Source organism: Apodemus sylvaticus, chromosome 4 (assembly GCF_947179515.1).
Source record: "Apodemus sylvaticus chromosome 4, mApoSyl1.1, whole genome shotgun sequence".
Lineage (NCBI taxonomy): Eukaryota > Metazoa > Chordata > Mammalia > Rodentia > Muridae > Apodemus > Apodemus sylvaticus.
In genome coordinates this window covers 81,721,391-81,746,068 of record NC_067475.1, presented here as the reverse complement: position 1 = coordinate 81,746,068, position 24,678 = coordinate 81,721,391, and the positions used below count along the sequence as shown (strand labels likewise).

Below are 24,678 nucleotides of genomic sequence, written 5' to 3'. Positions count from 1 at the left end.
AAATGCCAAGTAGACCATCTACATTCTAATTCTGGGAACTAAAACAAAACAACATCTTTGAGATTTTCCAACTACAGTTTATAACACCTACAAAATGCAGTTTTTGACTTGAAAGAAATTCAATATGAAAATTAACAAGAGAAGCACATAAGACTATGATAAGTCAATAATATGGCTTCTCTTTTTTTTAACTGTTGTACTTTTGGCTTTATTCCCTATCCCTTAAGGCAATGTTAAGAATATCATATTGTACTTACATATCAGCCGGCATGTATGTACTCATGCTGATGTAAGCACACGTCCTCTGGTGAGCTAGTGGAGGTGAAAGGAAAACCCAGGCTCTGTCCTCACTTTTGCCTCCCTTGGTAACAGGTCTCTACCACTCACTGTTGTGAACACTAGGCTGCTTAGTGCAATTCTTAGTGGGATTCTGTCTACAACTACCAATATCATCATAGGCATGGGGATTTTAAATACACACCGCCATGCCTGACTAACATTTATCTGAAGATGCAAACTCAGGTCCTCACACTCACACAGCAAGTACTCACTCACTGAACTTTTCCCCAGCCCTTCTTTATTTTAGAGGAACCAATATTACCAGGAATGGCGGCGTGTAGTCCCAGAACTTGAAGGATCAGCAGTTCAAAAGTCGAACATATCTATTTTATTCTTCAGGATAAAAGTAGTTACTCCATCAATTACTTTGATCTTTTTCAAATTAACTATTAGCTTCTACAAAGTAAACCCATTTTTTTTCTGCTTAATACAAAAATGCTGTCTTTTAAGATTATGATCCTACAGCCAGGCAGTGGTGGCACACTCCTTTAATCCCAGCATTTGGGAGGCAGAGGCAGGTGGATTTTTGAGTTCAAGATCAGCCTGGTCTACAGAGTGAGTTCCAGGACAGCCAGGGCTACACAGAGAAACCCTGTCTGGGGGCGAGGTGGGGGGGGGACAAGAAAAAAAATTATGATCCTACAAATGCTGATTTTCTTACCAAAATGTTACATTGCTAGCATTTTTTTATTTGAAATAACATCTAACATTTGATTCTTATTAACATTTTGAATTTTTTGGTTTTGTTGTACTGTTTTGGTTTTTGGAGACAGGATTTCTCTGGGTATCCCTGGATGTCCTGGAACTCTCTATGTAGACTAGAATAGCCTTGAACTCACAGAGATATACCTGCTTCTGGCTCCCAAGGGCTGGAATTAAAGGCATGCGCCACCACTGCCGGCTTTTGCTTTTTTGAAATTTTAGGACAAAACTGGGAAGGCTACATTTTCAAAGTTAGGACTCATTACATATTGAAAATTAGGGAAACCTCAAACATTAGCAATATTAGGATCTAGACCCAACTGAAATGCTTATGCCATGAAATCCCTTATAATATTTTTATAGTAAATATATTGATTTATATTACTCTACAAATACATGTCATCAATTTATTTTTATTTATTTCATATTCCATGTACTGGATTTAGGGGTATTTTAAAGTATTGAGAGTTTATTTTTGTAATCCAACAACTTTATCCAAAAATGCAGAAAATATTTCTGGCTGTCCAGGAGGATAGCGTTTCAGTGTTGATAAATCCATTGACTGTAACAGCTCAGGAAGCATGCCGCAGGTACAGTAGAAGAGATGGCCTTCTTTATGCAACTGCTTTGCCAGGTCAAATTGATGATTGTTCATTAACTTTTCATTTACAACTACCACAAGTGGCTTGCCTTTCTCCAGACTCTCCAAACAGCTTCCTGCACCTGCATGGCTAATGACAAGATCGGCTCGCTGAAGCTCTTCCTTCAAAGAATCCTTATACCTGTAAGCGTCCAGAGTGAATGACTCGGTACGGAATGGTTCAGGCACTACAGTGCCTCTACCAATTTGGAGGACAAGTTGGTTGTAACCCAGACTCTTGAGGATCTGAATACTATCTTCGGCGACCACACGAGAGACGAGGTCGTCGAAACTGGTGGTCCCGACGGTCACAAATGCTCTCTTCATCATGGGTTCCAGATATAATATGACTTCTAAAGGCAAAATGCACTTTTAAATATGCTGCTTTTGGTAATCTAAGTCTCAATCTAGGCATTATTTAAAGAAATTTAAATACATATGAATTTCTGTTAACCCTCCCCCCAAAAGATCCACTAAGGCACTAAAGCAAGTGTGAAATAAGTTAGCATTTAGCCATACCATATGGCCCATTACCATGATTTATAACATGTATGCATAAGCCTGCATTAAGCATGCAGTGATATTTTTCTAAAAATCCACTATACTTCTGATCTGCCACAATCACTCTTGAAGAAAGGCTGTACTCTATGCAGTGTGATTATATCCTACCTTGAAATCGTTCCAAAAGGAATGAGGTAGGAAAATTACAAAATTCTCAGCAGTTTTGATTTTGACAAAAAACAGTTAAGTAGACTGAGAATTGGGATTAAGCTCTCACGGCCACTACCACTGAGGACCGACACAGAAGAGCAATGCACAGAAAGCCTGGGCCTGCTGAGCCCCAGGGGATGTGCTCGCCGTGCCAAGGTAAGGTTTGCCTGGACATCTCATGATCACGTTAAAACAGCTGAAAGACACATCGCCTCCTAAAATAAAATGTTTACCTGATCACCATTTTATACACAGAACAAAGATATTTCAACAAGAGTGCAAATATAACCATGCCACGTTGTACATGCACCACTTTTAAACAAATTTAGAAGAAAAAAGCAGGGATTAGCGCCAGGCGGTGGTGGCACATACCTGTAATCCCAGCACTCTGGGAGGCAGAGGCAGCCTACAGAATAGCGAGGATTACAGATACATGATATTGTGAGTCTCCATTGTAGATGAATAAGCAAAGAGTCATCAAAGAAAAGTAACATCCATTTACTAATTAGTAGATTGTGCACTAATTAATAAAAAGATCAAGGATTTGAACCATATTCACATTCAAACTGCATCCCCTTTCCATTACACTCACACAGCCTCACACACTCCTGTTAATTAACTTTCCAGAAGGCAAACTAGTCAAAGACAACCACCTAGCATGCTGATCTCCACTGACCCCAAGGTATATGTTCTTCCATCATTAAAAAAATATTAATAAGTTAATACATAAATAAATGAGCGATGTGAAAACAGGTCGCTTGAAAAAGTTATAATACAATTTCTTCAAAATTGCTGCTGGCAACCTGAAGACTAAATGCTGGCACTTCTCTTAAAGTAATGGGTAAAAGGAATGAATATTTAAGATCACTCTGTCAGAACAAGTTGTATACAACTCCCCTGGCAGTGATATTTCAAACTGGCAAAAAGAGATTTGTGAGCACCTGTCAATGCACGGCCCGCCTACAGCTCTCCACTGCTCAGAGGAATACCCTGTGACATCCGCACACACTAATCGTTATTGAGCACTCCCGTGGCCAGGAGGCAAGAAGTGGAAGCCTTTGGGAAGAAAATAGCTTCCCCTTCAGAGGAAATCCAAGAAGGACAAGGACGTTTATTGACAAAGAACCTGAAAGTCACTAGTTCTAATCCCCATTCAGTCCCATCCTTCTGCATGGCCTCTTCAGATCCCAGCCTGTAGTTCTAATCATTGCTCAGTAGGGCAGCAGGGAGCTTGTGGCAACAGTGATCTGTAGAACCACCTTTTCCAGCCTCCAGCTAAGGGACTTCCATTACAAAGCATCCCTTAATAGTGGTCTTTCTTCCCTTCCTTTCCCATTTTCCTCACTTTACTTGAAGACCCTCCTACCATAAAGCCAATGTCATACATTGTACTCTTTGAGGGAATGATGGCAGTTTCTACAAGGCCAGAAAATTCCGCCAAAGAGGTACACTCCTGAGTTGATTTGGTTACAGCAGAGCCCCGGCATTGATCAGATTCAAAGGTAGAGAAATTCCCTGGTGGCAAAAGGATCTGCTAACTCGAAGGCTTTGGTGAAAGGCAGGCCACATAAAGAATATCATCACCACTGCAGACTCAATAAATACCTCAGCTAAGATCATATATGTGGAAGTACTATGTAAACTTATGGGTAAATGTAAAGTAACTTTGGTTCTCAGTATGGCTATTACTAATAAAGACCTGAGAAGCAGATGGACACACGTGCACATGCACAAACATAAGTCTGGAGAGAACGGATGTGTTAGCTCTACTCACCATTGTGACAAATTACCTCACATAAACAACTCAAGGGAGAAAGAGTGTTTTGACTCATTGTTTCAAATATTTGTGTTTGTAGTGACTTGGCCCAGGAGTTTGGTCACAACCTAACGGTAGCAGGAGCTACATGACAGAGGAACTTCTTCCCCTCATGAGAATTAGAAAGATGAGACTGAAATGGAAGGGGCCAAGGACCAGGTATGGCCTGCTTCCTTGTGTCTTGAAGTTTCTACCACCTCCCAAAGTAGAAGCCTGAGACAGGGCTGACACTCCAATATAGTCATCTGTTCAGACATTTCACATTCAAACTGTAATGGGTTTTGAGCAGCAAGAAGAAAAAAAGAAGGTGATTTCATAGAATGCAACAGAAAGCGTAAACCACAAAGGTATTCGGAGGTCAAGGACCTGGGGCCAGAGACTCCCCCTCATTCAATTAATAAACATTTCCTGAGTGCTGGGCCACTGGTCTATGACTTGAGATATAAAGCCAGCTTAGCCAAAGCTAATGTAGAGTGATATCTGCCCTTCATAGAGGACAGAAATTTACATGCTTATCTGGAGAGACTCAATAAACAAAAGGTATAACTAAACCAATGATGATAGGTTTAAAATGAGCGCAGGAGAACAGAGCAACAGAGATTAAAAGAAAACAGGCTGAGCAATATTTTGAACTTAAATACCAGCCAGAAATAAGAATGAGATCAAATTTCCAATGGTGATTCTCTAAAACTACATCCCACTGTAGGAAAAATAATGAATGTCACAGTGTGCTGGGATAGAATTGCCATAAAAATTAGACATATACAAACATCCTAATAACATACGCTTCGACGTCCACATTCCATCTTCACATTTGTTCAAAATTGCTAGCCTGAAGTGTCATCTAATATTTAGGAAAATGGAGAAAGACTCAGGCAGAAGCAAAGCAAAGAGAATTATAAGAGATACAAGAGAACCACAAATAGCTTCACACTAGTACCTTGAGAAGACAGATTCAACAGAACTTCAAAGATGTACTGCATTTTCAAGTATGTGAGAGGTGTACACACGAGTGCCAGTAGTCATGGGGGCCGGAGGTCAGATCCCCCTGTGGCTGCAGTTCCGTGGGTGCTCGGTACAGAAGCCCTGTCCTCTGTGGGAGCAGTAAGCATCTCACCTGCTGAGCCATCCATCTTTCAGACCCCTCAACAGAACTTTAAACACTACTCAATTTTGTCCCCTTAATAAAGGTTGTGTCTAAGTCAATAATGATATATAAGGTCCTTTCTAGAAACAACTTCAAAGGACTAGCAGGCACTCCATAGAGCACAGCACAGAGAAGAGGTTGGGCCCCTTCCGGAATGATGAGACATCTCTGCTATGGTCTCAAGATTGGGAGAGCAAAGGGGATCATGTAAGCCCTTCATCTACCTTTTCTTCCCTCAGTACTTAGAAAATAATCATAGCAGGTAAATACAAACCGGCCATCTACTAAGTAGGAAGATGTCCAGCTCAGAACAGTGAGGATCTGTGAGCTGTAGTGATCTATACAGTGAAGCCTTTGTGTCTGGCTCTGAGTGGCATGCTTGAATAAAGCCTGTCTGGGTAGAGTCTGAGGCACTGTTAGGAGACTGTTTGAACCTTGGGGAAATGTCTGTCTAGAGAATCTGCACGTGGTGCTACATAAGAACTTGAGGCTGCACCGCCCTTGGTCCTGAGGCAGTCCTGGCAAACCTGGAGTTCTTACCTCTGATTCTGGCTAGCCATGGTCAAAAGGGACTGAAGTTTGTGTGGGCTGTCTGCTCTCACAGGCAGCAAGGGCAAGATAACCTTGGTATCTGGAATCTTTCCCAGCCCCAATTAACCTCGTATGAGGCTTGACTAAAGTAACTGGAGTGAGCTACCTGGCTGTCAGTCTTTTCCAAGAAGGCTGAACCCCTCTGCTCCTTCGAGAAATGAAGGTTTAGCATCTCAGCGAGCTTCTCTCTCTCTACTGCGGCACCTACGACCAACATCAATCAATACTGTGTATATAATTTGGTTTCAGTGCTTGAAGAGTTTATACCACATCTGGGAAAAGGGACAAACACTTCAAAGGTACACGGCCAGGTTCCTAAGATGTCAGCAGAGAACTGAGATGCATGGCATTGCCTCCGGGACACAGGCAAGCAAGAATGAATGGGGACAAGGATGTGGAACAAGGTTTTAGGAGTGCGCATTCCTGATGCACCTGGAAAGAGGAAAGACTGAGCCCAGAGGAGGAGGGAGGAGGAATTCACCGTGAGTTCAGGAATGAGGAACAGAGAAGCACAGCTTCTAAACAGAGAATCTGCACCGGCATCAGGTCACAGAGGCCCCTGTCAGTCAGGAGGGCTAGAGAAATACACCCAGGAGAAGAGCTGACGGGAAGATGGTGGAGATGATAGAGATGGAGGAAGGAAGATGGGAGGTGGAGATGTTGGTGTTGATGGAGATGATGCAGATGGAGATAAGTAACATGGAAATGGAGAGAGGGAGATGAAATCAAGATGATGGAGATGGAGGTAGGGGGTATAGATGATGGAAGAGAGAGATGGGAGATAAGGATGGAGATGGGAGAGATGGAGATGATGGAGATGAAGAGGGGGAGGGACAGAAAGGGAGGGAGGGCCTTATAAACAGATTTATCATTAGGATTAATAATGTGATTATAGATAATAAGAAGTCCCAAGGTGTGCTGTTGGAAAGTTGGAATATAAGAAAAGTAATATATAAGTTCCCATTAAGGACTAAACCTTAAATCAAAAAACCTAAACCCGAACTCGACAGGCAGGGAAGGAAGACAAACTTAAGCACAGGCACCACAGTAAGAGGGAACTGTGCTGCCTCAGTCTTTTGTTCTATGGAGACTTTCAGCCAGTGACTGAGTCCCACCTCCAGCAAGGAGCACATCTGCATTACTAAACCTACCCACTCTGAATTTAACACTCTCCCGGGCACACCCAGGATGAGTGCTGGATGCCCTGGTGTTGGCATCCAGGTGGCAAGTCAAACAAACCTTCCTGCCTTGAACTGAGTCATTACCCATCGGGCAATCAGGGCCACGGCTGGAAACAGGAGCTAAGATGCACATTAGCCAATTAAACTGACCCTGATATGGAGGTGGGAGGTGAGCAGGAAAGCAACCGGAAGGTAAGGCAAAAACTGCACATGGTTATCTGTGCAATAGGACGCTGCAACAGACGACGAGCGAGAAACACAGCTACGCTCTCCTCCTAGGAGGAACTCTGGTAGGCGATTAGGATGCAGGGCCATTGTCTGGGTTGCACTGCACTGTAGTGTGTTGTGCTGTGTTGTGTTCCACTGCACTGCAGGGTAGTGCACATATTTTGAGATAGGGTCTTGTTATAAAGCCAGTCTGGCCTTGAACCGGCTCCCCCTGCCTCAATCTCCAATGCCAGGATTACGGTATACATTACACCTCCAGGTCTCTGTGATTGAGTTTGATATCAGGATCTGCATGCAGAACTATAAGGAAGAACTGGAAAAGAAAGCCCAGGATTCCAAAGGTCAGCAATAAAGATGCATGTTTAGGACGAAAGTCTAGGTGAGCAAGAGCTGACTCAGCCTGACAGAAGCTATAGGGCGGGGCAAGAGCCGGCAGGCTGAGTCAGCAAACACTGCCAACCCTAATCAGCTATGACTCACTGTGAAGGAATGACCACTCCTTGGTGACTATCCAACCTAAAACCAGTCAAGAGGGAGGATTACGTTAAGAGGAAAAAAGGGTGGTCCAACCCAACCACTTCTTCAACTGCTAGATGCTGATTCTTACTATCCAAAGCAACTGTTCAAAAGAGCCATACCAAGTCCTAGGCAGTCAAATGTCCAAGGAGCAACTTCAGAGGAAAACTCATCTAGTTGACAGAAAACAAGCATTACTAATTGAGTTTGGGCTTTGATTTCAGATTTTTGGCTTAAGGTGGGGAGGAGATGGGCAGTGGGTCTCACACTGTGACCCAGGCTAGCCCACTATGTAGCCCAGGCTGGCCTCAAACTTACAGCAATTATCTTGCCCTACAGTCTCCCTCCTGTGCCAGATTATATATATGGTCACCACAGCTGGCTGAGGCTTTTATTACATTAAATAGGTAAATATCAAATACTTTTATGCTTCCTCAGGCAAACAAAGATTAATAAAAACTTTATTGTCAAATTTCTCATAAGTATTTAAACTACTATATTGTACCTTTAAAATAAGACAAAAATGCAAATACCTTGTAACATATAAAGATTTGAAATATTCAACATATCAAAAACACTGTTATAGAATAGACAATAATCAGAAATAATATATTAGATGTGTTGTATTTTCCCTCAAACAATCAAAACAAATATATGCAAATCATAAAGTCCACATCTAAGAATTTTTTATTAAAATGCTTTCATACAGAAAACCAGGAGCTGGGAAGATGGTTCAGCAGGTAAAGGGCTTCCATGAAAACATGAGGACACGGATGGAAAACACCCAGAGAGAGCCAGGGTGTTAGCACACGCTTCTGGTCCCAGTGCCTGGGAGGCAGAGACGGGAGGATCCTGAGGCTCACTGGCTGCAGGCCAGTGACTGATCTGTCCCAAGGAGGAGCCTGGCATTGCTAAAGGTGGCATCCAAGGTTGTCCTCTAGCCTCCACAGACAAGCACACATATGTACACTTGCACCCTCATATATATACACAAATTAAAAAAAAAATCAAAGCCTAGCATCATAGTGCCCACCTGTAAACCCAGCACTTGGGAGGTGAATACAGAAGAATCAGGGGTTCAAGGTTAGCCTTCGTTATACAGCATGTGAGGCCTGTCTCAAAAAAAAAAAGAAAGAAAGAAAGAAAAGAAAAGAAAAGAAGAAGAAGAAACATTTGGTAATAAATATGCAGAAATCACAAAAATTTTCTGTTAAGTGATCTTCATATTTTAAAATTTAACAAATCACTGTATTATGAATGTATATATACATATATGTAGCTATATTGTATGTACATGTGCTTATATGATATAGGGTATGTACTTAAGGAGATCTATATATGTAAATATATTCTCTCATACTCATTATAATACACTGCCAAGAAAATAAATCTAAGACAAAAAAACCCACACAAAGTCAAAGATCCTCATTTTGAGAAATAACACACACAACTTCAATAGAATTAGAGCCGAACTAAATTAAAATATTAATCAACTCACTTTAGATTTATTTTTATGATAGTTTATGAGAGGTTTGCCTGTATATATGTATATACACCATATGTGTATGTATGCCTGGTACCCTAAGTGGTAGAAGTGACGTTGGAGCCCCTGGAACTAGAGTTACAGATGACTGTGAACTAACATGTGGGAACTTGGAACTGAATTAAGTCTGCTGGAAGAACAGTATGTGCTCCAACCACTGAGCCATCTCTCCTGCCCTTAATCACCACCTCTTCATGATGGTCAATAAAAACTTTCCACGGGGCGGTGGTGGCGCACGCCTGAAATCCCAGCACTCTGAGAGGCAGAGGCAGGCGGATTTCTGAGTTCGAGGCCAGCCTGGTCTACAGAGTGAGTTCCAGGACAGCCAGGGCTACACAGAGAAACCCTGTCTCGAAAAATACAAAAATCCAAAAAACCAAAAAAACAAAACCAAAAAAAAAAAAAAAAAAACTTTCCACCAGAAACCCCTGGAATGTTCTTCCTACTCCTCCCATTTCACATTTCACACACACACACACACACACACACACACACACACACACACACACACACAATCACTGATACTTTCTACAATCCCAAATATCCTATCATGAATCCATGGCCAAGAAGTGAATTCTAACAATATAAAGAGAAGAGCCAAAATGCATTCCCTTGGCATTCTGCGGACCCTACAGGATCTCTCTTAACTCCTTAACGCCATGTCCTAGTACAATGTTCTGAAGAAAATGTTGAAAAAGGAAAACCTGTGCTTTATAAAAGCTAACTAACAGATTATTCAACTGCAGAGTAATTTTATGTCTGTTATCCAGATCTTTCTCTTTGGGCAAAACAACCAAAAGAACCTGAAATGCTGGAAAACGAGACAAACCCCACCTCAGAGCTCTGTGCTATGGTTGCCTCCCCTGCCCTCAGCCTCGTACAATCAGAAAAAAAAAAAAAGGTTAATGTCACCAAACATTGAAGGCTCACTACTGGAAGTATAAATTGAGAAAAGTTGACAGTTTCATATTGGTGTCTCTTCTATAAACTTTTCCTATAGAAAGCACACACATGTACTGTAAAGAATTACAAAGGTGATTTCTAGAACTATTCATGGAAGATATAGGAAACCACCCAGGTTCCCAAGAGTAGGAGCTATTTAAATGGCCCGTGATACAGCTATTCAATACAGTCCTGAACAGCAATGTAGAAAGACACATGCTCACCTACAAGCACGACTGTGGAACCCCTTTTAAGACACATTATCAAATGAAAAATAAAAAGCAAAGGTTGGGAAGGTAGCTCAGGGGAAGAAACATCTGCCTACCACGCCCAGGCCCTAGGGTGGCTATCTCAGCTCAGCAAAATAAGTAAGTAAATAAATAAAATTCAATTTGAAAGTTATATAGTATAACTTGCTGTTATTAACAGTAAATACATAATTTAAGAAATAATTTATTGCCGGGCAGTGGTGGCGCACGCCTGTAATCCCAGCACTCTGGGAGGCAGAGGCAGGCGGATTTCTGAGTTCAAGGCCAGCCTGGTCTACAGAGTGAGTTCCAGGACAGCCAGGGCTATACAGAGAAACCCTATCTGGGGGGGGGGGGGGGGAGGGGAAGGGAAGAAATAATTTATTTAAACTTTCTTTTAAAGTTCCTTGAGTAAATTTCTTAAATAAATAAATTTTAAATAAAATTTGTTAAATCGAGTTAATTTAAGAAAAATTTCCCAAAAAAAAACCCCCCCAAAAAAAAACAGCTGGGCGGTGGTGGCGCACGCCTGTAATCCCAGCACTCTGGGAGGCAGAGGATCTCTGAGTTCGAGTCCAGCCTGGTCTACAGAGTGAGTTCCAGGACAGCCAGGGCTACACAGAGAAACCCTGTCTCGGAAAAACCAAATCCAAAAAAAAAAAAAAAAACCAAAAAAAAGAAAAAGAAAAATTTCTGGATCTAAACCAGGATTCAGTATCAGCTATTAGATTTATAAGGAAATTTTTAAGAAGAAAAATACATGTACTTACATCAGTTTTTCCAGAATATAAGATCACAATGTACTTTTAATTTTCAACATTATATTTCATTAATACCTAACTTTTTATTCTGAATAACATTCTGTATAGCATACATAATCAGAAATATAACCATTTTATGTTAGTATAATCAGAAGTAGGCAAAAAAAAACTTATAAAGAATAGAGAAATCTTTACAATTCATTGAAAATATCTCAACTTTTCTTTCAGAAGGCAGTGTTATCTTTAATCTCAGAAATTAACATTTACTCAACACTGTAGACACTGGAAAAGTCTCTTTAGTGCCTGTTCTAGTAACAGCTTCTCGGGATAAAAGTGGACTTCAGATTTTAAGTTTGTCAAATTCAACTGAACAATACTGTCAACTTCTAAATAGTTGCAGATAAATTAATTCTATGCAAAAGTAACCCAGACTTAACAGCAAAAGGTATGCATTCTTCAAACTCTAACAGTATTGGAAGTATTTCCATAATGGAAATAAAAGATATAATAGATTATGTTCCTAAATCCATAGTCCTGTGACTATCTCAACATTATAAAAAAAATTTTTTTTAAAGTTTAACATGCTGGAAAGGTGTTTGAGGGATTATAAGCATGGGATAGTATTCTACCTGCCTGGGAAAGTCTGTAAGAGAGAGATTCTCATCTCTACAATAACAAGGCACCAAGTAAACCGTGTATATCAATACATCAATACCTCGGCTTCCTCGCCAGCAGGGTGAGAGAGAGAATGGAAAATGAACAGTCTCAGTGGTCCCTGCTAGCTCTAAAATCTGACAGTAAACTCTGAGTCTATCCTTGCCTTTTTATATCTAATAGAAAATGCACAGCCAAGCTCAGCAGACTCTTGCCGAAATTTACCTCTTTACCCTAAATTATACTTTCCTCTACTACAAAAGACTTTAAAAGACTCTTCGACACCAGCTATTTCTTCTTATAGTTACTCCAGTGCTTCTAAAGGACATAATTACTGCTACATTGGGTTGGGCTTGGGGGTTGTTGTGGGTCTTTTTCCAATGATTTTGTGTGTGTGTGTGTGTGTGTGTGTGTGTACATACTCCGGGTGTCCTGTCTCCACAGGAGTTCTCATTTGGGTTAATAAGGATAAGATCTGGGCTGGCCACGGATGGCTCCGAGGCTAAGGAAGCTTGAAGAGCGAGCTTACTGAACTGCATTCCTACACTGAGAGCCATGTAAAGGCAGGAGGAGAGAATCAACTCCACAAGCATCGCCCTCTGACCTCCACACCCCTGTGACCTCCACACGGGGACCAGAGCTCTCACTTTCACTCTCTCACACTCAAATGAATAAGTAAGTACATTGTGATGGATTCTGTACTGGGCTGAGGAGATAGTTTGATCAGCAATGTGCGTGCTCTAAGCACCGAGGGAAAAGGCCAGTGATAGTAGTGTCAGTGAACCTGCAATCCCAGGGCTGGAGGTGGAGCCAGGAAAACCCTCAGAATTGAGTTCATACAAGATCCTGTGTCAAAAAAATAAGGTGAAGGATACTGAGGAAAAACACCTACACACACACACACACACTTCTAAATAAAAACAAAAATAAAATAAAATCCCGTTTTACAAGCAAAAACTTAATGAACTGTAATTGGGGGAAAAATGGAAGTCTGCCCCATAAGTCAAAAATCTTAAATTCAAATCTAAGTTCACTATTATTCTTAGAACCTGGGCATGTCCTAAACAAGTCTCTTTTATAACTCCGAGCCTCATCTGTTGTCGTCCTGTGCAGTCTAAGTACAATGAACTTACTAAAAGGTGTTCACATTGCACAGCTTACATATGCCAGCCTGAAAGCACTTGTCAATCATGACACTGTAGAAGGGTTTGTCTCTGTTACTGTTTTATCCAAGAGATCCATAAACAAGTGGAGTTCTGCTCACTCTTTGGGCACCATTCCTCTATTAACTATGGCCTGGACTTCCGTGAGAATAAAGATGAAGTAGCTGTAAACTGGGCTTCACAACCAGAGTCTGAGGCTCTGCCTTTCGGGCGGGCCTGTGGACAAGGGCACAGAGAATGAAGCTCAAGGTTCTATGCAGAGATCACAGATGGTCATTTTGTAATATTTTCACACAGGAGAGATATTCTTCACCAAATTCTCTTCTTAAAAGTAACAGAGGATGTCACTAGGAAATAGATTAAGCATGAGACTTCCCTAGCAAACATGAGACTTTAAAACCTTGTAGGAAGAAAAAGTAACACAAACTCACAATTTTACTCCCTGGTTTCTCTGTTCACCTCCACCTTGTTACATACATTTTGTACATTTGTTTCTTGGTTTATAGCTATTGGCTCTTAGATTCCTGCTAGGGAAAGAACTTTGCAGAAAGAGCTCTGAACCAAACCTAAGAGGTACAGAACCATCCTGCAGCTGGAAGCAAGAAAAAGCCAGCTGGGCAGGTGAGCCTAAATGACGGCACCACTCTCAGCCAGCCATTCTGGATCCACTTCAGCAATGCCAGCCTCTCTTCCTCCCAAGTGATTTAATCTGATTCCTAAAACCATAAGACAAACGACATATGGGACCTTAAACTTAACTCGTATCAAAACAAAGGTGGACAAAATTCTTACCAGTGTCATGAGAAAGAATTTGTTGGTGTTCAAAGAAATCAGTCTTTAATATCTGAGAAGTAAAGCCAACCTGTCTGCCATATTGGACTGAATCTCTCACTCAGTTTCTGTCCCAACCAGACCACTGACATTCTCCACATGAGGACAGTGGCTGGGGTCCATGAGGTCCGGGCAGCTTCTGCTATCTAGTGCCAGGTGCACAAGAGAAGTCAGGCAGGTACATTAAGGAGGGGAAATCTTCCCCCTTGCTAATGAACAGGATAAAGGTGATTAAGCAGGAATTATTTTTCAATGACCTATATAATTTCATCAGAGCTGCTATGGCTATTAGCTGAAAGCAGCTGACTTCCTAATGAGATGAACTGATAGCAGGGCCCTCCCAGAGCAGCCCACTGAGTAGTAGGTCCAACTTAAAGATAGCAACACTTGGTTTGCCTTATTCCCCACCCTTCCTCCTCCTGAGAACGGCCTGTCTTCCTTTGGAGCTCTTTTCCCGTGGAGGAGGGGATGTGGTATTCCCTGCTCCTGGATGGCTGGGGCTACCACACCTGTAAGAATGGTTGACAGCAGATCTGTCCAATACAGGAAGCTAAAGCCAACCTGGGTTAATTCTCAGTGCCCACTCACATGAGTCCCAAAACTCCAAGCAAACACAGTAGCTGTCATCACCAACACCTCATCTACCTGAGCTTGAAATAAAACAATAGCTAACTAACCTCACAGGAATGGGGTTAACAAGAGAGCTTTGTTGAAGCCAGGGAAAACACACACACACACACACTGATAACCATAACTCAAATTCAGTTTCATCAGAGAATTTATGAAATTGAGCAACAGCTACCCAACAATAAATTCCTCACAGCAGGAAAGTGCTGCAAGGCCAGTGGCTCCGCCTCCGTCTCCGTGTATGCCAGGAAAGGTTTGGAGAAAAGACAGATCCAGATCTCATCGTCTCTGCCAATTATTCCTGGGGGACCCAGGCGCTGCGACCCAAGGGACCGAGAAAAGAGTTGGAGAGCCTGATGACATCTTGCTCCGTCAAAACAAGCTGGCCCTCTTCTCCCAGGGTCGGTCATGAGTAACTTCGCCTGCAGAAGCCCACAGCGTCCCGGGCAGTTAAGGCTTTAGGCTGGAACCTTCCCAGCGGTCCTGCCAGTCCTCTCTCCAAAACCTGCTCGTGCCACCCAGGAGGATGTAGGAAGGAGGTTCTCGGGACAGCCTCTTCCTCCTCCAACACCCTAAAATAAAATAAAGCAATCCTTCAAGCACAGATTTCTTACCTGCGTTTGGCCGCGGATCCTCCTGCCACGCGGTGTCCCCTCGACAGTCAGAAAGTTTGAGCGGCGTGCCGGGGTAGGGGGAACAACCGAGCCGCCAGTGCACCGGGCACAACAGAGGACTGAGCCAGTTCCTCCAGGCCCAGCACCCAACTCCAGGCGCCGGGGCAGCTGCCCTCGAGCGTCTGAGCGCGGTGACCTCCAGCACTGGCTTCAACTCAGCCTGAGGACCCGGGGACAAATCACCCAGCGAAAGAAGGTCAAGGCACAACTTTTCTCCTGCGCGTCAGCCCGTGGCGGAGCTTCGCAGGTCTCGGGCTGGTCCCCGCCCAACAGCCCGCACCCTCCGAGGAGTCTGGGCCGGGAGGTGGCATGGGCGGGGCCCAACCTGCCGGGCGACTCCAGGGAGCTCGTCCCAGGCCCCGCCCCCAGGGCCTCCGCGGCCTCAGACCCCGCCCCCATCAAGCCCCGCCCTGCCGCCCAGACCCGCCTCTGCCAGGTGCTCTGGAGACTCAGATTGCGTGCACTACGGCGAGCACCGGTTTCCTAGGTGAAGGGGGCGGAGCCTCTGCGAGAAAGTTTCCACCGAAACTTGAACTGAAGCGCTGCGGAGGACGCTTCGCCCTTGGGGGCTCGCCTCACTGGCGAGCTTCATCTCTCCTCCCGCGCCACGCCTGACTAGCAGGCACGCAGGGCTGGTTTCTAGGGTTTTGTGGGGGGAGGAAGCTGCACACCGCGACGCGTGGACATCTGAGATTTCCAACTTCCAGACGGTTTGAGTGCGGAGCTTGACGCATCGCCCCACGAGGATTCCCGTCGCTTGTTCTCTTTCTCTTCAGATATTTGAACTTTAACATGACAGGACAGTCCCAGTAGATCTGAGTCTCCTGTTATTCCACTGGAAAACTCATTGGCATGAACAGTAGACCATTTGGTCCCATCAAGGAGGCAAGAATTGCAGTTTTGCAGTGTAGTTTCTTAGAGTAATTTTAGCCGTTCAGAACTTATTTGTGAGCTTGAGGGTATTGCACAGGTGTGTGTCGCTCAGTCACTGGCAACTGTCCCCACTGCCACCCCACCTCCAGACCAAAAAGAAAGGACTGTTTAATATGAACAGTCCTTGGCGAGGATTAAAGTTCGCAACTCGGAACTCTCCGGAAGAATCGAGAACAGCAGGGAGGTGGTAGCCCTTTGGCACTGCGAGGTACCTTACCCTCTATCCAGGGCCCAACCCTCGACCTGGGGCGACCTTTGCCTAAGGACTGAGGGCAGCACGCCACGCCAGCTCTCCCCTTCAGTCTCCACGCCCTATGTGCTTGGACCGCCTGTCCCGGCTCTGCTTCCTGTACTTTAAATCCCATAGGAGGAACTTGAATCTTGGTTAGCAGCTCTATTGCCATTTGCATTGCCCTGTGGTTAGTGTGGCTGAAACTTGAAGTGAGTCCTCCTCCCAGCGGATGGGGCTACACCACAGTCTGCAGAAAACGGATGTGGAGGTTTTCCACCACAGCATCCTACTGGCGCCTCACCAAATCCTGCTTCTGAGGAAGTGTCTTCCTTTGTTATGCATGAATGACATCCGGAGATAACCAAAATCGAGCGGACCTAGTTTTCTAATTTGCCTTGCACCCATGGCAACTGGATGATGCAAACTTCATGCTGTCTCCCCCTACCTGTACACAACCACCACCACCACCACCACCACCACCACCATGCCCAAATCACCAGCTTTCATTTTTGCCACCTGTAGATAAGAAATGGTTTCTGAATATAAATGGTGGGGGGAGAGAAATTCAGAGAGCAAAGTTTTATGTACAGCGGGCCACAGGTCTGCTCTGCCTTTAGAATGTGGGCAGATCATTCCTTTACTCAACAAATACCTATTAGGTAACTTTTGTGTGCCAAGCACTCTTTGGGGGAGGTGGCGGTATTGAAGAACAAAAACGTTACAGTCTCAACAATTATGAAGTAGGCATTTTCTTAAATGTCATGAGCACCCACGATGGTGTGCTATGATGTCACAGAGCCAAAGCAAATGGGCAATTGATAGTGAACTGGGTGCCAACATAAACCCTTGCACTTTTTAAGTCGATCTAAGTATTTTGTTACAGTAATAAAAGGCCAAATAACACAATTAGTAACATGTTAGGCTTTCAAAATATATTTTTCCTTCCCAGTGTTACTCCCGTATACTCTCTTTGACTAAATTATATACATTCTATTAAGACGCTGAAATTAGACTTCTTTCATGAAGAAGCCAACATTCCTCACTCTTGTGCTTTTACTCCCATTTGTAAATGCAATTTATATAAAGTTGTATCTTGTGTTTTTAAATTTGTTCTATTTTAAATACCAGAAATTTTGAGTTAAATGTGAAAGGGAAGGTAACGTTCCACCCCTAACAGGTCCAGGCACACTCTCATACATTCTTATTCTAAGAGCTCAGTAGATTATTGACCTTAACAGCCAGAAGCAGACAAATGCTGTCACCTCTGGCTAAGGACCCTAAAGTGCAGCACAAAGAAGCATTGTCCTGGGTGCCTTGAAATCTAAACTAAAAGAACATGAAAGCCGGGCAGTGGTGGCACACACCTTTAATCCCAGCACTTGGGAGGCAGAGGCAGGCAGATTTCTGAGTTCGAGGCCAGCCTGGTCTACACAGCGAGTTCCAGGACAGCCAGAACTACACAGAGAAACCCTGTCTTGGGGTGGGGTGGGGGGGGGGGGAAAGAAACATGAAAATATTGCCATCCATAGAGTAAATGTAAATTTGTATTATCTTCTAGAGTTAAGCTCAGTAGCAAATGCTGCATATCCTGTTAGAATAATAACCATCCTGCCAAGAAATTGTTCTAACAGGCTAGAGAGATGGCTCAGCAGTTAAGAGCACCGCTCTTCCAGAGGTCCTGAGTTCAAATCCCAGCAACCACATGGTGGCTCACAACCATCTGTAATGAGATCCGATGTCCTCTTCTGGGGTGTCTGAAGACAACTACAGTGTACTTACATATAGTAAATAAAAAAAAAGAAGAAGAAGAAGAAAAAAGAAATTGTTCTAACAAACAAACAAAACAAAAATGTTTGTTTTTGGATGAATTCAGCTCCTATGAAAACAACCAAATGGTGAGGCCCCACCTCACTCTTCTAGCATCTATCTATCCTGTGCTTGGATCGCCGTAGCCCAGGCTACCCATTCAATCCAGGCCTGCATTTCCCATTTCTATGACCCTAATCAAATAAACTCAAGTCTTGTGTTTTAACTTTTTCTTTGAAAAGAGGTAATGATTGCATTTATTTCACTGCATTGTGACAATATATTTTCATTTCTGGACACAGTTCAGACAGTATAATAAGCAGTCACTAAACATTTTGTTCTCAAAGCAATTTCTATAAATTTATCAAAAGAAATCATTGCAAATGTATAGGAAATTTCATGTACAAGTATTATTGGCAGGAAAACATCATAAACAACTCTCCAATAGGAACTAAGTAAGTTTGATCCTAACCAGATTTAGTCTACCAAATAGTATGCTCTGAGAATTATGTCTTTAAGTACATTTATATCTACAATATAGTTATGCAAGTTGTTTGGGGTGCTTTCCCTTGGGGGCAGATAGGACCTGGTGCAGGATATATTCATACGAAAACAGGAGGCCTTTTGATGAATTTTGTCATTAGCCATGGGTGAATATGGTCAGAAAAAAAAAAGAAAACAACAACAACAACAACAACAAACTCTGAAGAGCTCCAAGCTAAAATGTTAACATCAATCGTCTTGAAATACCAAGAAGGCAAGAGATTTTCTTCATTATACTTTCCTTCCTTTCCCCAACTTTCTATAATGAGCATGTATTGCTTTTATAATAAGATAATTTTATTATGGGGAGGCTTTTTTGGCTTTGTTGTTGTTTTGTTTTTGGTTGGTTGGACAGTTTGGTTTGGTTTGCTTTGGTGGTGGTTGTTGTTGTTGTTGTTGTTAAAAAGTACCTCTATGTTGTAGCTTTGACTGGCCTGTCACTCATCATGCTGGCCTGGAACTCAAGAGATTCACTCGCCTCTGCCTCTACCTCCAGAGTGCTGGGTTTTAAAGGTGTGGGCTGTAGCATGGAATTTTTAAAAGCCGGTGCCCGCTGCATGCAATTAAAACAAAACACAAAAAACAAAAACAAAAAAAAACGGTGCCTTGGCCAGTGTTACGCTCCAGATCAGCCGCCAGCAACGGCCATCTGAATCTGCCCTCTCCGCCAAAGTTCACCGGGTTGTGCCTTTTCTCCTGCCCACCTGAGTCGCAGCAGATGGTACACACCAGACAGCCTTAATATTTTAAAACTAGCCAGATAACAGGACTGCTGGGCGCAGAATCTAGTGCCCTAACCTCTTAGCTATCCTATAAGAGAATTCTGCCCAAGGCGGAGCTGCCACTGGTTCTAGTCGCCCCCAGGCCTTGTGGCACGGTGTCCTCCTCTCTCCAAAGCCTCTCCAAAAAAAACCTTCTCCTTTTCCTCCTGGAATCCGGAAATACCGCCTTTCCTCCTTCACCCAGAGATTGGCTTCCACCATCTTTATTGATACAATCAAGAACCACTTAGGGAAACCCCTATACCTACAGTGGCCCACCACACCTGGTATTAATTTTACCTTTAAGATAAATTGGATTGAAGGAATCATAGTCAACACTGAGCTACCACCTCATTTTCATTAGTGTTCGTGAGCATGTAAGATGGTATTGCTGTATGGAAACCAGTGCTGTGGATCTTCACAATATTAAAAATAGAGTACTATGTGATCCAACAATCTCATTCTGGATGTGTGTCCAAATGATTTAAACATAGCATCTCACAGCGATATGAGAATGCCCACACTCAGCAGCATATCACCAATTATCAACAGGATAAAGCCAGCAGGTCCAGCAATGCTCCTGATCAGCTGTGCCTCCTCCTTAGGGTAGTCTGCTTCCAAACATGGGTCAATGCAAATAATAAAAGGTCTGTCCCCTTCCAGCTGCCATTTGCACCAGGAAGCTAGGCTGCTCCACAGCTTTCAGTGCACAGACTGCCAGGAGCAATCTCCCAGCAGTGCATTCACTTCTGAGCTCAGAGATGAGATCTCCACCTTCTCTCTGGAGGGGAACAGCTAGGAGCGCACAGGGCATACAATCTGTGGAGCTGCTGGGACAGGAGTCTTCTGGTCTCCATTTGCACCAGGGAGCCAGGCAGCTCTACAGCCTTCTGTGCACAGACCCTGCCAGAAGAGAGGTGGTCTTCCAGGAGTACTGACTGACATAGGCTTACAGGCCCACAGGAGCTCCAGCCAGAGACAGAAAGACCAACTAACACCAGAGATAGCCAGATGGCAAAATGGAAGCACAAGAAACCAACTAACAGAAACCAAGGCTACTTGGGAACATCAGAACCCAGTTCTCCCACCACAGCAAGTCCCAGATACCCTAACACATTGGAAAAGCAAGCGCTGGATTTAAAATTTGTATCTCATGATGCTGATAGAGGACTTCAAGAAGGACATAAATAGTTCCCTTAAAGAAATACAGGAGAACATGGGTCAACAGGTAGAAGACCTTAAAGCGGAAACACAAAAATCCCTTAAAGAAATACAGGAGAACATGGGTCAACAGGTAGAAACCCTTAAAGAGGAAACACAAAAACCCCTTAAAGAAATACAGAAAAACACAAACAAACAAGTGAAGGAACTGAGCAAAACCATCCAGGATCTAAAAACAGAAATAGAAACAATTAAGAAATCACAAAGGGAGACAACTCTGGAGATAGAAAACCTTGGAAAGAAATCAGAAGTCATAGATGCAGGCATCAACAACAGAATACAAGAGATAGAAGAAAGAATCTCACGTGCTGACGATACCATAGAAAGTATTGACTTAACAGTCAAAGAAAATGCAAAATGCAAAAGGCTTGTAACACAAAGCATCCAGGAACTCCAGGACACAATGAGAAGACCAAACCTAAGAATTATAGGTATAGAAGAGGGCAAAGATTTACAACTTAAAGGGCCAGTAAATATCTTCAACAAAATTATAGAAGAAAACTTCCCTAACCTAAAGAAAGAGATGACCATGAACATACAAGAAGCCTACAGAACTCCAAACAGATTGGACCAGACCAGAAAGTCCTCCTGTCACATAATAATCAAAACACCAAATGTACTAAACAAAGAGATCATTAAAAGCAATAAGGAAAAAAGGTCAAGTAACTTATAAAGGCAGACCTATCAGAATTACACCAGACTTCTCACCAAAGATGATGAAAGCTAGAAGATCCTGGACAAATCTCATAGAGACTCTAAGAGAACACAAATGCCAGCCCAGACTACTATACCCAGCAAAACTCTCAATCACCATAGATGGAGAAAGCAAGATATTCCATGAGAAAACCAAATTTACACATTATCTTTCCACAAATCCAGCCCTACAAACAATAACAGATGGAAAACGCCAACATGAGGAGGGAAACTACACCCTAGAGAAAGCAAGAGAGTAATCCTCTTCCAACAAACCCCCAAAAAAAGTAACCACAAAAACATAAAAACAACGCTAAAAATAACAGGAAGCAACAATCACTATTCCTTAATATCTCTTAGCATCAATGTACTTAATTCCTCAATAAAAAGCCATAGACTAACAGAAGTATTTTTCATGTAAATCTTAAATTTTATCAAAAAAAGTTTGTGCCGGGTGGTGGTGGCGGCGCACGCCTGTAATCCCAGCACTCTGGGAGGCAAAGGCAGGCAGATTTCTGAGTTCGAGGCCAGCCTGGTCTACAGAGTGAGTTCCAGGACAGCCAGGGCTATACAGAGAAACCCTGTCTCAAAAAAAAAAAAAAGTTTGTAATTCCTCTTCCAATTCATTTAGTAATGTTTTTATGTCTACCATTTTATCTGTACTATTTTCTATGATAATCTTCAATTTTAACATGTTTTTCTATATATTTCTTAAATTTTATCAGAAATATTTTCCATGTAAGTCTTCAATTTTATCACAAAATGTTTATTAATTCCACTTTCAATCAACTTAGAAATATTTTTAGGCCTACCATATTATTTGTATAATTTTCCATGAAAATAGTCAATTTTAACGTGTTTTTCTACATATTTCTTCAATTTTATCAGAGATATTTTCCATGTAAATCTCTAACTTTATCAGAAAATGTTTATAATTCCACTTTCAATCAACTTAGAAATATTTTTATATCTACCATTTTATCTGTGTAATTATCAATGATAATCTTCAATTTTAGCGTGTTATTCTATATTTTTATATTCTATATTCTATATTTTATTTTTCCAATTTTGTCAGAAATACTTTCCATGTAAATCTTCAATTTATCATAAAATGTTTTTACATCCTTTTTCAATGAAAAAAGAAAACAGTTCTGCCCAACACCGGCAGGGGCTGTCCCAGAACCATGCTTCTTTCAGTGAAAACTGTACCACCTAGGTAGTTTCCTTTAATCCTCCGTATGAATGGATTCCAAGATCTGATAAGCTTCCATCCCAAAGTCTTTTGAGTTTGTTTTCCAGAGAACCTAGCCTATAGTGTTCATGGAATAAATTTTCTTTTCTTGGTGTTCTATATTTTCTTGCATATTTAACATTTATATTTAATATAGTCAGAGCTTCCTATGTAATAGGAAATAGGAATCTCTTGTATTTTCTTCTTTCCAATATCTAATTCAAAATAATTCATCATTTCTTCATAGATTTGTGGTACCCAGCTGCTATATATCAAACCCCCACAAGTACACAGGTCTGTCTAACTTTGTAGTTTGCTCCCTTGGCTTAAAAGCTTTCAATTGCTTTGTTTTGCTTTCTAAAATTGCCCTGAGATATTTGCCAGATACAATTCATTTTATTGGTTTCACTCCAAAAAAAATCTCTCAAAGTTTTATTAGAATTATACTGATCTGTAAATTAATTTTAGAGGAATTAAATAATTTATATTTAAATCGGCCCATCTGTTAGCATGATATTTTGCTTTATTTATTTGGCTGTTTTCTAATGTCCTTTAATAGAAATAAATCTGCACGGGGTGGGCATGCTGGGAATGAAAGCCCAGGTCCTGTGCATGCTCCCCCAGGACTCCAGCTCTGTGCTGTGCACCAGCTCCCATACTTCTTAGTTCTTTATTAATTTATGGATGTTGTGTGCTTTTCTTGACATTAAAATGCCATTTTCTCCCTTTTTGCTTTCCTTTCTTCCTCAACTTTTCTTTTTTAGACAAGTTCTTACTATGTAGCTTTGGCTGGCCTAGACTGGAACTCACAGAGAGATTCTTGAGCCTCTGCCTCCGAAGATTAAAAGTATGTACCAACATACCTAACCATTTTCTAATATAGACCAATACAATATTCTGATAAGTTATTTGGATGTCTTGGTGAACTCCTTTTAAAGTTCTAATTGTTCAATTTTGAAAGCATCAACAGATTCCTTTCCTCCCAAATTTTAAATAATAGTACATAATTATTTTTTTTTTGCACATAATTAGTCTTCAACCTACCCTTCCTAGTTCAAAAGAGGTTGTATCCAGCAGTGGGATCACAGGCACCCCTCTCTTTTCTGTTTTGAAGAGTTATTTATTTATTATATGTAAGTACACTGTAGCTGTCTTCAGACACCCCAGAAGAGGGTGTCAGATCTCATTGCAGATGGTTGTGAGCCACCATACGGTTGCTGGAATTTGAACTCAGGACCTCTGGAAGGGCAGTCAGTGCTCTTAACCACTGAACCATCTCTCTAGCCCATCCCCTCACTTTTTAGGTGGCGTCTATGTGTTTAAACTCAAGTCCTCATTTTTATATGGCAAGCACCTTACTGATTCAGGATCTCCACAACTGCAACAAGCCATTCTGAAAGAACTACCCAACAAACCAGGAGCACTACCTTCAAAGGTCAATACCCCTGGGATCTAATTTCCTTCCAGTAGTGTCTAGGTCTAAAAGGTTCTATCACCCCCCAATACTATCGCTCCAAACACCAATCCTCTAACACATGATCTTATCCAAACCATGGTAGAATGGCATTGAAGATGCAGGTCTTTTCAAATTGAACCTTGGCTCTAGGTAGAATGATTTAAATGTTAAATAAGTAAGTAAATAATTTCACTGACTGATTTCAAGCCAAGTTTGATACTGTTTATATAGTCCAAAAATACCATAAATGTTAGATTATAAAAGTCCTGGGTTGATTTTTACTTCTAGATTCCCGACAGGAACACATTGTTAAAGAAAATGTTTTTAATCCAGGATTTACGAAATTGCCACAGAGACATAATCAAAAAGAATTATTGTAATTTCTCTTTTGATTTCTTTTAGATACTAGGTACTTTAGTAACTTTTTATTAAAAGATATTTTTAAATTTTACCTTTTGTTATTGTTGCTTTTTCTAAAAGAATATAAT

At 41.9% G+C, this 24,678-nt stretch overlaps 2 protein-coding genes across 2 annotated transcripts in view; both read right to left on the bottom strand.

The window, feature by feature from the left end:
* The window catches only part of Fhip1a (FHF complex subunit HOOK interacting protein 1A), a 233,459-nt gene extending 217,805 nt beyond the window's left edge, over positions 1-15,654 (bottom strand). Inside the window, exon 1 of the mRNA XM_052180248.1 lies at positions 15,255-15,654. The gene's annotated coding sequence lies outside the window, so the exon portion shown is untranslated. The remainder of the gene's footprint in view (positions 1-15,254) is intronic.
* Positions 1,511-2,008, bottom strand: LOC127683199 (UDP-N-acetylglucosamine transferase subunit ALG13 homolog). The gene has a single exon (XM_052180249.1). The coding sequence runs from the start codon at positions 2,006-2,008 to the stop codon at positions 1,511-1,513; it is 498 nt and encodes a 165-aa protein (XP_052036209.1).
* Positions 15,655-24,678: the final 9,024 nt, after the last annotated feature.

What these genes read in the sequence shown, in the direction of transcription:
- LOC127683199 (XM_052180249.1), bottom strand. Translation starts at nt 2,008, where the DNA reads ATGAAGAGAGCATTTGTGACCGTCGGGACCACCAGTTTCGACGACCTC.